The sequence below is a fragment of the Amphibalanus amphitrite genome, unplaced genomic scaffold (genome assembly GCF_019059575.1).
Source record: "Amphibalanus amphitrite isolate SeventyFive unplaced genomic scaffold, NRLGWU_Aamphi_draft 000216F_arrow, whole genome shotgun sequence".
In the NCBI taxonomy this organism is placed as follows: domain Eukaryota; kingdom Metazoa; phylum Arthropoda; class Thecostraca; order Balanomorpha; family Balanidae; genus Amphibalanus; species Amphibalanus amphitrite.
Genome location: NW_024881711.1, coordinates 343,063 through 356,928, shown reverse-complemented (window position 1 = coordinate 356,928; position 13,866 = coordinate 343,063). Strand labels below are relative to the sequence as shown.

Sequence of the window (13,866 nt, the reverse complement as noted above, 5' to 3'; positions counted from 1 at the left end):
TAAAGCAGTTATTTTTAAATTATATGTACCAGAAATAACATACTAACCATAGTTTAAAACTTAGTCTAAAGTTAGTTGGAAAGCGTATAGTTGATACTAAGATGGAAGGAATCAATGGAAGGCGGAAATGGCGCAGCTGTTTCATTCTTAAAATGTGTTCGCAAACAGGATTTACGTGATGCTAGCGACATCTATTAATGTAATCAGGGACGCTCATTGGCTGACCGAGTCCGTGAGCAGTATCACTAATGTACGTACGCCAGTACAGGGTTGAGGCAATGTGCGCATGCGCAGGAACTTGTGCTCTCATGGAGGGGCTTTTGGTACCTCGGGCAGCGCCCAATGCTTTTTGGACCTGTTATGGCCTCCGCATCGAAAAATGCTAGATAAAAAGGTTGTAGAGGAAGCTTGAGGCTACCTTTCCCACAATAATATTGGCACTTTATCTTTTAGCTTACGTGTGAGGCGCGCTTGAAAAAGGTCGATATAACATGGAAACCTTATGGGGTAGTAGTTTTTGAGCGCCCATTTGGCCTAATGCTACCAACTGTTACTGGCTACCCCTGTATAGAACAACGGGTACACCAACGACGCGGAAAGCGCCCATTTTACCTGGACAAGTTACAGGGTAGGTGATATATTTTTTGTATATCGAAAAAAAAAACAGAGTATTCCATTCTGAAGAGTAAAGCCAAATTCATAAAGCAGTTATTTTTCAATTATATGTACCAGAAATAACATACTAACCATAGTTTAAAACTTAGTCTTAAGTTAGTTGAAAAGCGTATAGTTGATACTAAGATGGAAGGAATCAACGGAAGGCAGAATGGCGCAGCTGTTTCATTCTTGAAGTGTGTTCGCAAGCAGCATTTACGTGATGCTAGCGACATCTATGAATGTAATCGTGGATGCTGATTGGCTGAGCGAGTCCGTGAGCACTGAGCAGTATCACTAATTTACGCTAGTACAGGGTTGAGGCAATGTGCGCACTGCGCATGCGCAGGATCTTGTGCTCTCATAGAGGGGCTTTTGGTACCTCGGGCAGCGCCCAATGCTTTTTGGACCTGTTATGGCCTCCGCATCGAAAAACGCTAGATAGAAAGGTTGTAGAGGAAGCTTGAGGCTACCTTTCCCTGCACAATAATATTGGCACTTTATCTACCAGTATAACGCCTTTTGGGGCGAGTAACGGAGCGAGCGAGAGGGTGGGCCTGCACGTGCGAAATTTCGAGGGGGTACCTCCAACTGACTTGTGCACGGCACCTTACTAACCGGTCTCTAGCGATGTGCCAAATTTGAGCACAATCGGCCCAGCCGTTCTCGAGATCTGGAAGCGGCACCCTGCACGTGCGCACGTGCAAAATGGGTCCCAACTGACTTGTGCACGGCACCCTACTAACTGGTCCCTAACCGTGTACCAAATTTGAGCGCCATCGGTCCAGCCGTTCTCGAGATCTGGAAACGACCCCTGCACGTGCGCACGTGCAGCAGCACCCCAACTCTGGCACATGGATATGCAGTGCCTAGTTGGTGCCTACCTACATGCCAACTTCCAGCGCAATCGGCCAAGTAGTTACCGAGATATTGCAACAGTTACAAAACTGACACCTCTTCGTTTTGCACGTGGCACGTGCATAAGGGTTCACCCACATGCATCGGGAATAGTCCAATACTTGGTAGAAGGAATGAAGCTACCCTACAAAAATTACCGCGTGTAAATCGTTCAAGTGGTTGCTGAGATATAAGCCTCGCAAAAGCGTCCGCACGGCCGGCCGGCCGCTCATACTCAGAAATTTCCGTTAATCTAAGGAAAGACTACGCTCGCTTCGCTCGCTCCGTAATTAGCTTACGTATGGGGCTCGCTTGAAAAAGGTCGATTTAACATGGAAACCCTATGGGGTAGTAGTTTTTGAGCGCCCATTTGGCCTAATGCTACCAACTGTTACTGGCTACCCCTGATACTCAATGACGTTGCTGCAATGTACGAGTATTCTGTGTGGCCTGTGTAAATTTGACTCCTTGAACATGCCAGCGCTACCCGTTCTGCCCGCATACGTGACACGAGGTGCAACATTACAAGGATTGCACGCGCACAGCACGCACGTCGCACACCGTGCACCTCAGCACACCTATTTGCACAGCACCTTAAAACGCTTGTCCAGTAGTGTCAGTGTGCCGAATTTGGTGTGCCTAGGTCGAGGATTTCCGGAATCGGAGGATGCCTCCTAAAAACATGGTTTTCGCCCCTAGCACGTGCATTTCGCACCCCCCGGTACCTGGCATACCATATGTTAGTGGTCAAACACCGGGACATGTGACCTGTGAGTTTGGCACCTGTGCCGCCCTCCGTTTGATTTGAAACGTCGCTGAAAGATTTTTGCCCTTCCTGAGTTTGTCGGCACGACGGCACGTAACACGCGCCTCGTGAAACCGGGTGACATGTGGCATGTATCATCACCTGCCGGCATTACACGTCGAACGGTACCACCAGCATCTCGATCCGATCATCCGTTTAGACGCAATTCCAATTGTATTGGCTCGATGACCTTTCACGACACGTTTTTTTTGGCAACGTAAAATGGCGCCTTGTCGGCGTCACTATCTTCCATAGGAGGTGCATTGGGATTGTCAGTCCAGTTTATACGTCCGTGACCCAATGTCCGTAAGATAGGACAAAGTTTCGACGAATTTGGGGGAAACTTCGTTTTTCACTGTTCCCGAGGTTATAATCGAGTAAGCGGATTCGTCCATGGTAGTTATACGTTACATTGCAATACAAGTTCGACAGCATGACGTCATCACTGTTCTCATATCTGGTTCCAAAACGCACGTATGGAAATTATTGGGAATAATTCACATGTTAAAATTAGGCGACGTTAGACTTTCTCTGGTTCAGTTTTTGCTCGTTTTGCTCGCTGAAACGCGTGCTTTTTCGAAAAACATACTTGGAGCCAGAGTCCTTTTGAAAAGAAACTGAACTCTATTACCGGGGTTACATGAGCGATCCGTTCCAAATACGCACTACGCTAATGCGCATCAGCTCCCCACAAACGTATCTACGGCACCGGTTACATGAGACTAATTCGTTTTATCTACGTCAAACGGATCTTGTTGGCTCACCCGGGCTAACTCCTCGACGGCCGGTAATTCGTATCACAAACGGAATAGGATTAGCGTACAGTCATGGCGCAGTTGCGGCATTTACCGGGACGACTGAACTAAATTTTAAATACTTATATCATTTGATAGGCTCAAAAACATTTGAAATTAACATGAAATCAAAAAATGAAAACAAAGTTTTCTTGTTTTAAGTCAGTGGGCACTGATTCGCCATGCAGCGAAAGCAGGGTGGTCAGAAAAAAATTATCTATCAAAATATTTCATTCATTTTATTTCACATGCAAAGACTAAACCAAAATACCAACATTTTTTTGCTATTTTCTACGAGGCAGCCAATAAAAAATGCTTAGTATTTTGCATTTTGACGCTTCCAGTAAGCAAAGAATAGTTCTTCCAAATACGCACTACGCTAATTCGCATCAGCTCCCCAAGAACGCATTCAGTGCACCGACTACATGAGCAAATTCGTATTAATGACGTCAAACGGATCTAGTTTGGCTCTCGGCCCTATGCGCATTACAAACGGAATAAAATACAAATGTGGCGCACTTCCGTAGCAATAGAGGTGACTGAATTAAAAACTTAATATCTTATGCCTTTTTTTGCGTTTAATCTGCTCAAAACATAATCAATTAACTTAACAAAAAAGTTAAACATAAAGTTGTCTTGCTTTGACTCATTGAGCACTTGCCTCTCTTGATTCGTCTGTAGTGCTGTCAGAAAAATGTTTCAACTGAAAGTACTTTGATATTTTCTTTTTGGTTTTCACTATATTTATTTTTGAAAACTTGACAAAATACCGACATATTTTTTGTAATCATTATTTCAAAAGAAGCAAATGAAAAAATACCTATTATTTTGCATTTTAATGTTTCTTTTTGGAAAGAAATAGTTCCTGTAATGCGTATCTCGGTCCTATTCGCTTCTAAGCCTCTTTCCCTGCGGATTTTGTTCGGACCGCCGATTCGTATTAGCAGGTGGATACATGAGTCGGTAATGCGTTCCTAATTCGAATTAGCGGCTAAATACGTATTTACTGTGCTCATGTAACCCCGATAAGAAATGTGGAAGGCGCATCGGCGCCAGATGGTGTCCAACGGTGCCGCCATGTTGCGCAGACCAGGAAGCGGCCGCCGCCTGTGTTGGGAATAGGGAATTCGGGACCTCGATTTACGTTTGCGGTCGCTGAATCCGTTACGTTCAAGCTATGTGGACACGGAACCCAGCATCTTACGCAGAATTGAGTGGAGAACAAGATGAAATCCTAAAAAATCCTCAGCTACAAGGAACTAATACGTTAAACGCTTATAAGTCAATGGGGAAATATGAAAATTGCTATTTTGGCGCCGAGAATGATCTGAAACTATCTCAAGCATATAGAATCATGATTTCATGCACTCCTTGCAAGGTTCTATGCTTCATATTTGCATTGTTGCCCTTGCGTGACGTCATTTGTGACGTCACAAGGGTCACAATTTTTCTTCAATAACTCTCGATCAAATTGAGCTAGCGAGTCGGGAAAGCCACCAATGGACTCAGGAAGACCTGCCGAATCGAATGATATGCGACATGACCTCTTTCGACCAACTTCGTGACCTGTGGGTGCTGACTTGACTTGACCTGAGGTCAACACCCTAAGTTGACCTGACCCGAACAAAAAGTATATCACTCGATGCGCCTGAGCTAGCTGAGCACGATGATGGCAAAATCGCGGCTCTACGGCCATTTTTGTGGTGGCCAGGCGGCAGTTCCCATACCGAGCTGCCGCAGCTTGGAACGGCTTGCCGCGGGAGGTGGCGGCGACCGCCTCAAGGCGACAGCTGATGGAGCATTTTAAAGTGCAGCATTGATTGACTTATACTCTTTTATTCTTTGCATTTTTGTGCCGATATATGTGTGTACTTATGTGTTTTTAGCATAGTTTTTTTTTAGCAATGTGATATTTACATGTACTGACTGGGCCGTAATAGCCACTCTGTTGGAAAAGCCCTAATAAACGAATACGAATACGAATACGAATTTTTGGCGAAGTTATTTACCAAAAACCGAACCCGTGCCTTAGATCACTTGACCTGACCTCAGAGGTCACCGGTTGACCTGAGACCTTTAAAGCGGGTTTCTACCAGTCACTCTGCGTTATACTTTGCCGCATACGACCACTTTACCGCTTAATTCTAGTTTAATTAGCGGCGCATTAGCGAGGTGGGTTCAATCAACCCCCTCGGCCGGGGCAAATGTAGGTCCGGCGAGTGAATTTGAGGAATTCTGAAGATACGATCGTGTTCCCCACTCAATTCTGCGCAAGATGCCGGGCTCCGTATCCACGTAACTTGATCGTAACGGATACGGCGGCCGCAAACGTAAATCGAGGTCCCGAATTCCCTATTCCTCAACACAGGCGGCAGCCGGTTCCTGGTCTGCGCAATATGGCCGCCACCGTTAGACACTACGGCCAATAGGGTTGAAGCGGCAGTGCTCCCCTGTGAAAAAACGAACTTTACTCACGGACGTATAAATAAACTTTTTATATTTATAGGTTTATTTATAAGTCCGTGACTATACTACATGTTGGAATGCATGTGGTACCTACAGCACATTTTCGTACCCGAAGAAATGCTTGGCCTTGTGAATTCGGTGGACTGGCCAGCTGAGTACGTTTTTCCGGGAGTCTAGATGTTTGGATTACTACACAGGAATGTCAAAGCTGACACATGGCCCAAACAACTTAACGGAAGTGAAGCGACCCAGGGCTCGTATCTAAACAAAACAGGAACAGAAGCGGAGTTGTCGATCAGCACTCCTGTGCGACGGCAAGGTGACGAAATAAAAATAGTGTAAATAGGTACCTACCTAGCGCTTTTGAGGCTATATAGGTATTGGTTGTATCATTACAATTGCCCGGTCCTCACCAATATGTCCAGACTATTACCAGTGGAAGCATTATAGTAGCGGTTCACGGCCGGCCAGTATTTACTCATGGCCACCGGATTAAAAACGCCAACAGTGTCAGTGAACAGTGAACGGCAGAGGATCGAAGAGCATCTGGGCAAACTGCCCCGTGAAAATGAAAAAAATCATTTGAAAAATGTCGTTTTCCTTGAATGAGATTAATTCGAATAGTATCTATCATTGTGAAACTTTCAGGACTGATTTTCTCTTTCACACATATTTCGTTTGGTGTGTGTGTGTGTGTGTGTGTGTGTGTGGGTGTGTGTGTGTGTGTGTGTGTGTGTGTGTGTGTGTGTGTGTGTGTGTGTGTGTGTGTGTGTGTGTGTGTGTGTGTGTGTGTGTGTGTGTGTGTGTGTGTGTGTGTGTGTGTGTGTGTGTGTGTGTGTGTGTGTGTGTGTGTGTGTGTGTGTGTGCGTGTGCGTGTGTCGTCGGCAGGCGCTCTGCTGATGGCCATCTACACCCGCGGCATGGTGCAGCGCGAGGTGACCCAGCTGACCGCGGCCATGACCCGATCGGGCGAAGTGCTCCGCTGGCCCGACGACTGGACCGTGGTCGACAAACACAGCACCGGCGGCGTCGGCGACAAGGTGTCGCTGCCGCTGGCGCCGGCACTGGCCGCGCTCGGCTTCAAAGTGCCCATGGTATCCGGCCGCGGCCTGGGCCACACCGGCGGCACGCTCGACAAACTGGAGGCCATTCCAGGTACGGGACAGCAGTCAGATTCACGGCCGGCGCTCCCACTGCATCGACATGATCGTTAGAGAAAATGCACCGAGTGGCCCAAAAAACTTATCGAACTTTGGAGGCCTATATCTCCAAGTTGAATGAATGCAAATAACGAGTAAAGGATTTCATCGAGGTTGCGTTATTTCTTTTTACATTGGTGTGCCACATTATAACACTGTGCCATCATTTTCAAGCAAGCAATCTTATGTTGAATTAAGTAATGAGTTTTCGCCTCTTTTGCCAATGTTGAACCATTATGATGATTGTCTTGGGTACCATGTTGATATATATGATAACTGACCTAGAAAAGACATGGGGGCACTCGGAGGACCGTAGGAAATTTAGCGAGATGCGCTGGGTGGGACTTCGGGACGCAAAAAGACGGTGACGGAGAAAATGTCAGAAGGCAAGGCTACAGTAGGTACGGGGCATGTCTTTTTTACTTAGCTGTGGGTGTGGGGAGGGTGTAACTGCCGGAGGGAGTGCGACTGCGTCTCCTCCGGGCTCTAACTTACCGCCTTGATTACGGAGCGAGCGAAGCGAGCCAAGTCTTTTGTAGATTAACAGGAATTTCTGAGTATGAGCGGCCGGCCGGCCGTGGTCACGCTTTTGAGAGGCTTATATCTCAGCAACCACTTGACCGATTTACTTGCGGTAATTTTTGTAGGGTAGCTTCATTCCTTCTACCAAGTATTGGGTTATTCCCGATGCATGTGGGTGACCCCTTATGCACGTGCCACGTGCAATACGAAGAGGTATCGGTTTCGTAACAATTGCAATATCTTGGTAACTACTGGGCCGATTGCATTGAAAGTTGGCATCAAGCCTGACCGAGGAAGGGCCCGCTATAATTTGAAAGTCACCGAACCAATTGACCTGTGGAATGGACGAAGATGTCAATTGCTTCGGTGACTCAAATTTAGCAGGCCCTTCCTCGGTCAGGCTGGATGGATCCACCGTTACTTTGCGCGGTACTTTTAACCCGCGCGGGGCTGGGGGGGGGGGGGTAAATTTTACCCCCCCCCCCTCGCGAATTTTTGCGATATCTCAAAAACGGCGGCGCGCAGCGCCGCTAAACTTTCAGTACCTTTTCTTACATCAATTTGACACGTTCCCTGAAAATTTGAGCGAAATCCGTCGGAAAATTTTTGAGAAATTGACGTTTTAGTGACGTCATGTTCGTCATTTTCGCCTCAAAAATGGCAAAAGTTCAAACGCCGCTAACATCTTCATTTTTAAAGGAATCAAGACGTAACAAAAAAGGTTATACGTAATTTTACTTTGTCTATCAAATGGCTATCTCGGTTTTTTGAAAATTTTGGATTTTGGCCTAAATTTTTTCAAAAAACTGACTTTTTTGGGAAAATAATTATAAAATACAAAATTTTGAGTCTATCGAAAAAACCGGAATATATGTCAGAGAAGTGGTCTATGGGCACCTACATACCAAATTTTAGAAGAATCGGTTCAAAAATGTGGGAGTTATTCAAAATTTTATGACGTCACGACACACAAAATTTTTGAAAAATGACTTTTTTGGAAGTTCTAGACCTCGTACGGAAACAAAAATAGCACCATTCGATTCGCCGTGAAAAACTGCATCAGATAGACACCTTTTTAGGCCTTAACAACCAACTTCAAAATTTGACCTCACTTGACCTGACCTTGACCTGACCTCGACCTGAAATTCATCCAGAGGTGGTCCATATCACTTATTGAGTGTGCCTATTGAATTCTATGAGTAAAATGACCCATAAAACATGTGTCGCACATGCCCTTTTCTATATTTTGTTTTTTGGTGACCTGACCTGACCTGACCTGACCTTGACCTTGACCTCTGAATGATATTGTATGCAACGAATATTGTCTTGGTAGCCTAAGAACACGTTTTGGGCGATCAGTCTCAGTCCATGACTCCATTCTTCGGCAACTACGGTGCAAGGCCGATACTGTAGAAACTTGCAATTTGTACCCTTGACCTGACCTTGACCTTGACCTCAAACTTTAAATTAAGTACATGTTTTTAGTAGTTCGTGATGAGAGCTTTCGATTGGCGTTTGAATTTTCCAAATCGGACCGTTAGTTCGGGAGATAACAGGGGGGGTAAAATTTACCCCCCCCCAGCCCCGCGCGTTCGGCTGGAGACCCCAGCCCCGCGCGGGTTAAGACAGACTGTGTACACACCCACGGCTGTCCCATCTCGCCATCTCGGTACATACCTGCGCCCACGGCTGTCCGATCTCGAGCATGTCTCCGAGGCGGACCAGGAACGTGATGCCGATCCTGTGGTCCACGGAGTCGCCGGCCTGCTTTCTGCCGGCTCCCAGCGCGGCACACACGCGGGCCACCGCCAGCGCGTCCACGGCGTGCGCGTAGCCACAAAGCCACGAGAATGTCAACTAAAGGGCATTCGCTAGATAGCCCGCCGTGAAAACGGCTAATATGGACTGAGCTGTTGTTAGCCCGCGCCCCGCTGGGCTATTCAGCCATACATACGCGTCCTGCTGGGAGAGAGGGGGTGGGGGTGGGGGGGGGGGCAGATTCTGCACCCCTGTCTAACTTCCGAATCGATGGTCGCAGAAAGACGGGGAAAACGGTAATCAAAAGCTCTCAACAAGGTGGATCTTAAGAGCCCATTTTTCTGCTTAAGTAGGTCAGAGGTCAGGTCAAGGTCAGGTCAAGGGTACAAAATGCAAGTTTCTACAGTATCGGCCTTGCACCGTAGGTGTCGAAAAAAGGACTAAGACTGATTGCCCAAAACGTGTTCTTAGGCTACCAAGACAATATTCGTTGCATACAATATCATGCAAAGGTCAAGGTCAAGATCAGGTCAGGTCACCAAAAATGAAATATAGAAAGGGCATGTGCGACACACGTTTTATGGGTCATATTATTCATAGAATTCAATAGGCACACTCAATAAGTGATATGGACCACATCTGGATGACTTTCAGGTCGAGGTCAGGTCAAGGTCAGGTCAAGTGAGGTCGAATTTTGAAGTTGGTTGTTAAGGCCTAATAAGGTGACATTAGCCGTTTTCACGACGGCCATCTGGTACACATTTGGTGCACATCTGGTACAGATTAGGTGCAGATCTGGTCAAATCAGGCTCAGTGTGTCTCTTAGCAGCTATCAGCTAGGGTTGCACCAATTGCTTATATGCCTGCTTTGTCATATTATCAGAGGGCATCATCGATTAAAACACTGAAATAAATTCATAAAATGAAGATATTTGCTGTAAAAGAAATTAGGTGCAGATCTGGTCAAATCAGGTGCATTCGCCGGATAGCCCGTCGTGAAAACGGCTTATGTGATGCATTTTTTTTTTCACGGCGAATCGAATGGTGCTATTTTTGTTTCCGTACGAAGTCTACATAGAACTTCCAAAAAATTCATTTTTTTTCAAAAAAATTGTGTGTCGTGACGTCATACAATTTGGAATAACTCCGCATTTTTTGAACAGATTCTTCTAAAAATTTGTATGTAGGTGCACATCGACCATTTCTCTGATACATGTATATTCCGTTTTTTTCGATACACTTAAAATTTTGGATTTTCAAAAACCGAGATAGCCATTTGATAGACAAAGTAGAATCACGTACAACTTTTTTGTTACCTCTTGATTCCTTTAAAAATGAAGATGTTAGCGGCGTTTGAAATTTTGCCGTTTTTTTAGGCGAAAATGGCGGACATGACGCCACTAAAACGTCATTTTCTCAAAAAGTTCCGACGGATTTCGCTCAAATTTTCAGGAAACGTCTTAAATTGATGTACTATAAGGTACTGAAAATTTGACGTCGCTGGCGTAACGCGTTTAGAAGTTATTGGCGAAAAACGGGAGGGGGCAGATTCTGCCCCCTCCCCCCCCCAGCGGGGCGCGGGTTAAGCGTGCGTGCGGCAGGTTCAGGACCTGGCTTGAGATGATGGTTGCGGGAGAAGGTGGGTACAATGAGTGAAAGTGCTGGAGAACGATGATATTGTCCACCTGTCAACATTATTTTGGCTATTTAGTTTTGGCTTATCAGCAGTCAGCCTTTAAATCCGAGAACACAAAGGTCTTGCACCTTGCAAGGACGTTGCAAGGAGTGCACGTTTGCTGACGATTCTGAGTGTTTTCGATAGTGTTGGCTCATTGCTGAGGCCGGACTGACGGAGTCGCCGTTCCCCGGCCCGTTCTTCGGTCTGTTCCCCGGTCCCCGCTGGCCGCTGCAGGGTTCAGCGTCAGTCAGACGGCTGGTCAGATGCGCGCCTGTCTGGAGCGCGTCGGCTGCTGTATCGTCGGCCAGACCCAGACGCTGGTGCCGGCCGACCGGGTGCTCTACGCCAGCCGCGATGTTACTCACACTGTCGACTCGGCACCGCTCATCTGCTGTGAGTTCCAGTCGGGGGGAGGAGGGGGATAGTCTGCGTGTGTGTGCGTGTGTTCTGTGCTGTGCTGTGCTGTGCTGTGCTGTACTGTGCTGTGCTGTGAGCAGGGCTATATAACCGCTGTGAGCGACAGACTCTGTCAGGGAGGAGACCTGCGGGGAGTCTGGTAAGACTCTGTTTCGTGGAGTCCGGTGTGAGTCGGATTTGGCGGGGAGTGGGGAGGTCTGGTGTGAGTCGGATTTGGCGGGGAGTAGGGAGGTCTGGTGAGAGTCAGACTCGGCGGGGAGTGGCAAGAGTCAGACTCTATAGGCGGCGGAACGGGGGGGGGGGGGGGGGCACCGGGGCACCGTGCCCCCTTGATTTTGCCATTTTAACATTAGCCCTATGGGCGTTGCATGCATGGAAAGAATGGGACCAAAAGTCGACAGTGCACCCGCCCCCCTTAATTAAAGTGTTCCGCCGCTACTGTCTGCTTGCTTGGCTGAAAAACAGGACGCCTTTGCGGGTGTTTATGTTCTGACGCGAGTCGTCTGCTGAAGCCAATGTTAGATCAATGATGCTCATTTGCCGAATCCAACACCAATCATGCTGGGCTGTACCACTGGCACTGGGGACATGCCCATGAACCGGGCCATGTTTTGTCCGCGTTTAAATCAGGATACGGCGTACCTACATGCTACACTACACGTAGAAGGTCACATGTGCAATGTCTGCACCCCGTGAACCCATTCGCTCCCGGCCATATGGCCATCTTCTACCGAAGTCTGTCCACAACGGCAGAGTCTATGGATACCAGTCAGTGCGGCTCTAAGTGAAGCTGGTGCTCGTATAAAACGGCAACCAGACGTTCAACCTTCTTGGTCGCTATCATCAGACTGGTGTTTGACTCATCTGTGATTGAATCGATTGGATTGAATCAAACTAAATTTGTTGAATCAAAAAGGTTTGATTCACAGTCAGGATTGTTTGATTCACAAGCCATGATTGAATCAAATGCATTGGGAATCAGGGTTGAATGAATAAAAAAAAATAATGATTCATGAACTTAAAAAAATTGAAGTGAACGAACATAGTTCATTATCAACAAATGTTAACACTACTGCCATTACATGACAACAAAAAGAACACAACAAATACAATACTATCCCTGATATTTTGTATATTTTATTTTTTAATTGAATCAAAAAAGAATCATTCAAAAAAAAAATTGGCTGAATCAAACGTGAATCATTCCTCTTATTGTTTTTTGATTCTTTGAATCAAAAGGAATCAATTCACCAAATTTTTTGAAGGAATCAAACGATGATTGAATCAAACAAAAATCAAATGAATCAATGATTGAATCGATCCAAAAAAGGTGAATAAAAAACCAGTCTGGCTATCATGAGCTTGACCCTACCCGGACCCTGCAGCGTCCATCGTTAGCAAGAAGGCCGCCGAGGGTCTGCAGGCGCTCGTGCTGGACGTCAAGTACGGCGCCGGGGCGTTCCAGCGGGACGCCAGGCACGCCGCCGAGATCGCCAGGATGCTGGTGAGTATGTATACCCGACTGCCGGGGCTGGTGAGTATGCCCGACTGCCGGGGCTGGTGAGTATGCCCGACTGCCGGGGCTGGTGAGTATGCCCGACTGCCGGGGCTGGTGAGTATGCCCGACTGCCGGGGCTGGTGAGTATGCCCCACTGCCGGGGCTGGTGAGTATGCCCGACTGCCGGGGCTCACAGCAGAGGACATGCCTACCTAGTACCTCTGGGACCATAGCAGAGTACCGCCGGGACCTCCATCCACCCCACAGAGCACCACCGCTTCACCACACAGAGCAGTATAGCAGGGACCTTTCACTGCTTCACCCCACAGATCAGTACCGCTTCACCCCACAGACCGCTTCACCCCACAGAGCAGTACCGCTTCACCCCACAGAGCAGTATCGCTTCACCCCACAGAGCAGTACTGTTGGTGTTCTGTGCGCTACTGTTGGTGTACAGTGGAGTAACACTGCAGTACACACAGACCACAGTGCAGTACCGGTGGTGTACCGCAGTGGCCCGGTCTCGACAGGTGGACACAGCGAACGGGATGGGTATCAGCACGGCGGCGCTCATCACTAGCATGGAGTCGCCCATCGGCCAGACGGTCGGCAACGCGCTGGAGGTGGCCGAGGCGGTGCGCTGCCTGCGCGGCCGCGGCGCCGCCGACCTGCGCGAGCTGGTCACGGCGCTGGGCGGCCAGCTGGTGCAGCTGGCCGGCCGCGGCTCGGCCCAGCACGGCGCCCAGCTGGTGGCGCGCGCGCTGGCCGACGGCTCGGCGCTGGACAAGTTCCGACAGATGCTGGTGTGCCAGGGTGTCAGCGAGCCGGACGCGCACCAGCTCTGTCACGGAGACGAGTGGACGGTGCTGCCGCGCGCGCCGGCCATCGAGGACGTGTGTGCCACGGACGCAGGTGAGCCCCGGCGCCGGCTCTGAGCGGAGCGACGGCGGCCCTGCAGACAGCGTGACGGTGCCTCAGCACTGGATAACTCAGACAGCGCTGACTGGCGCTCCGAACGCCGGCCGGCCGCCAACACCTCATGTTGCCAGGAAATCCGATAGTTCTTGTTCAAATGCTTTGTTTTCCACTCACTGTGGCGCTCGGCCGTTGTGTAGTAGGCCACCCACCTGCACGGCATCTTCGAGTGCCGTGCAACCGGGGTCCCAGTGACCGTCCGT

At 48.2% G+C, this 13,866-nt stretch overlaps 1 protein-coding gene across 1 annotated transcript in view; it reads left to right on the top strand.

Annotated features, from left to right (window-relative positions):
* The window catches only part of LOC122385378 (thymidine phosphorylase-like), a 46,189-nt gene that overhangs the window by 21,730 nt on the left and 10,593 nt on the right, over window positions 1–13,866 (top strand). The window contains exons 2-5 of the mRNA XM_043373604.1: window positions 6,505–6,771; window positions 11,008–11,166; window positions 12,576–12,694; window positions 13,219–13,600. Of these exons, the coding sequence (XP_043229539.1) occupies window positions 6,505–6,771; window positions 11,008–11,166; window positions 12,576–12,694; window positions 13,219–13,600 (927 nt within the window). The remainder of the gene's footprint in view (window positions 1–6,504; window positions 6,772–11,007; window positions 11,167–12,575; window positions 12,695–13,218; window positions 13,601–13,866) is intronic.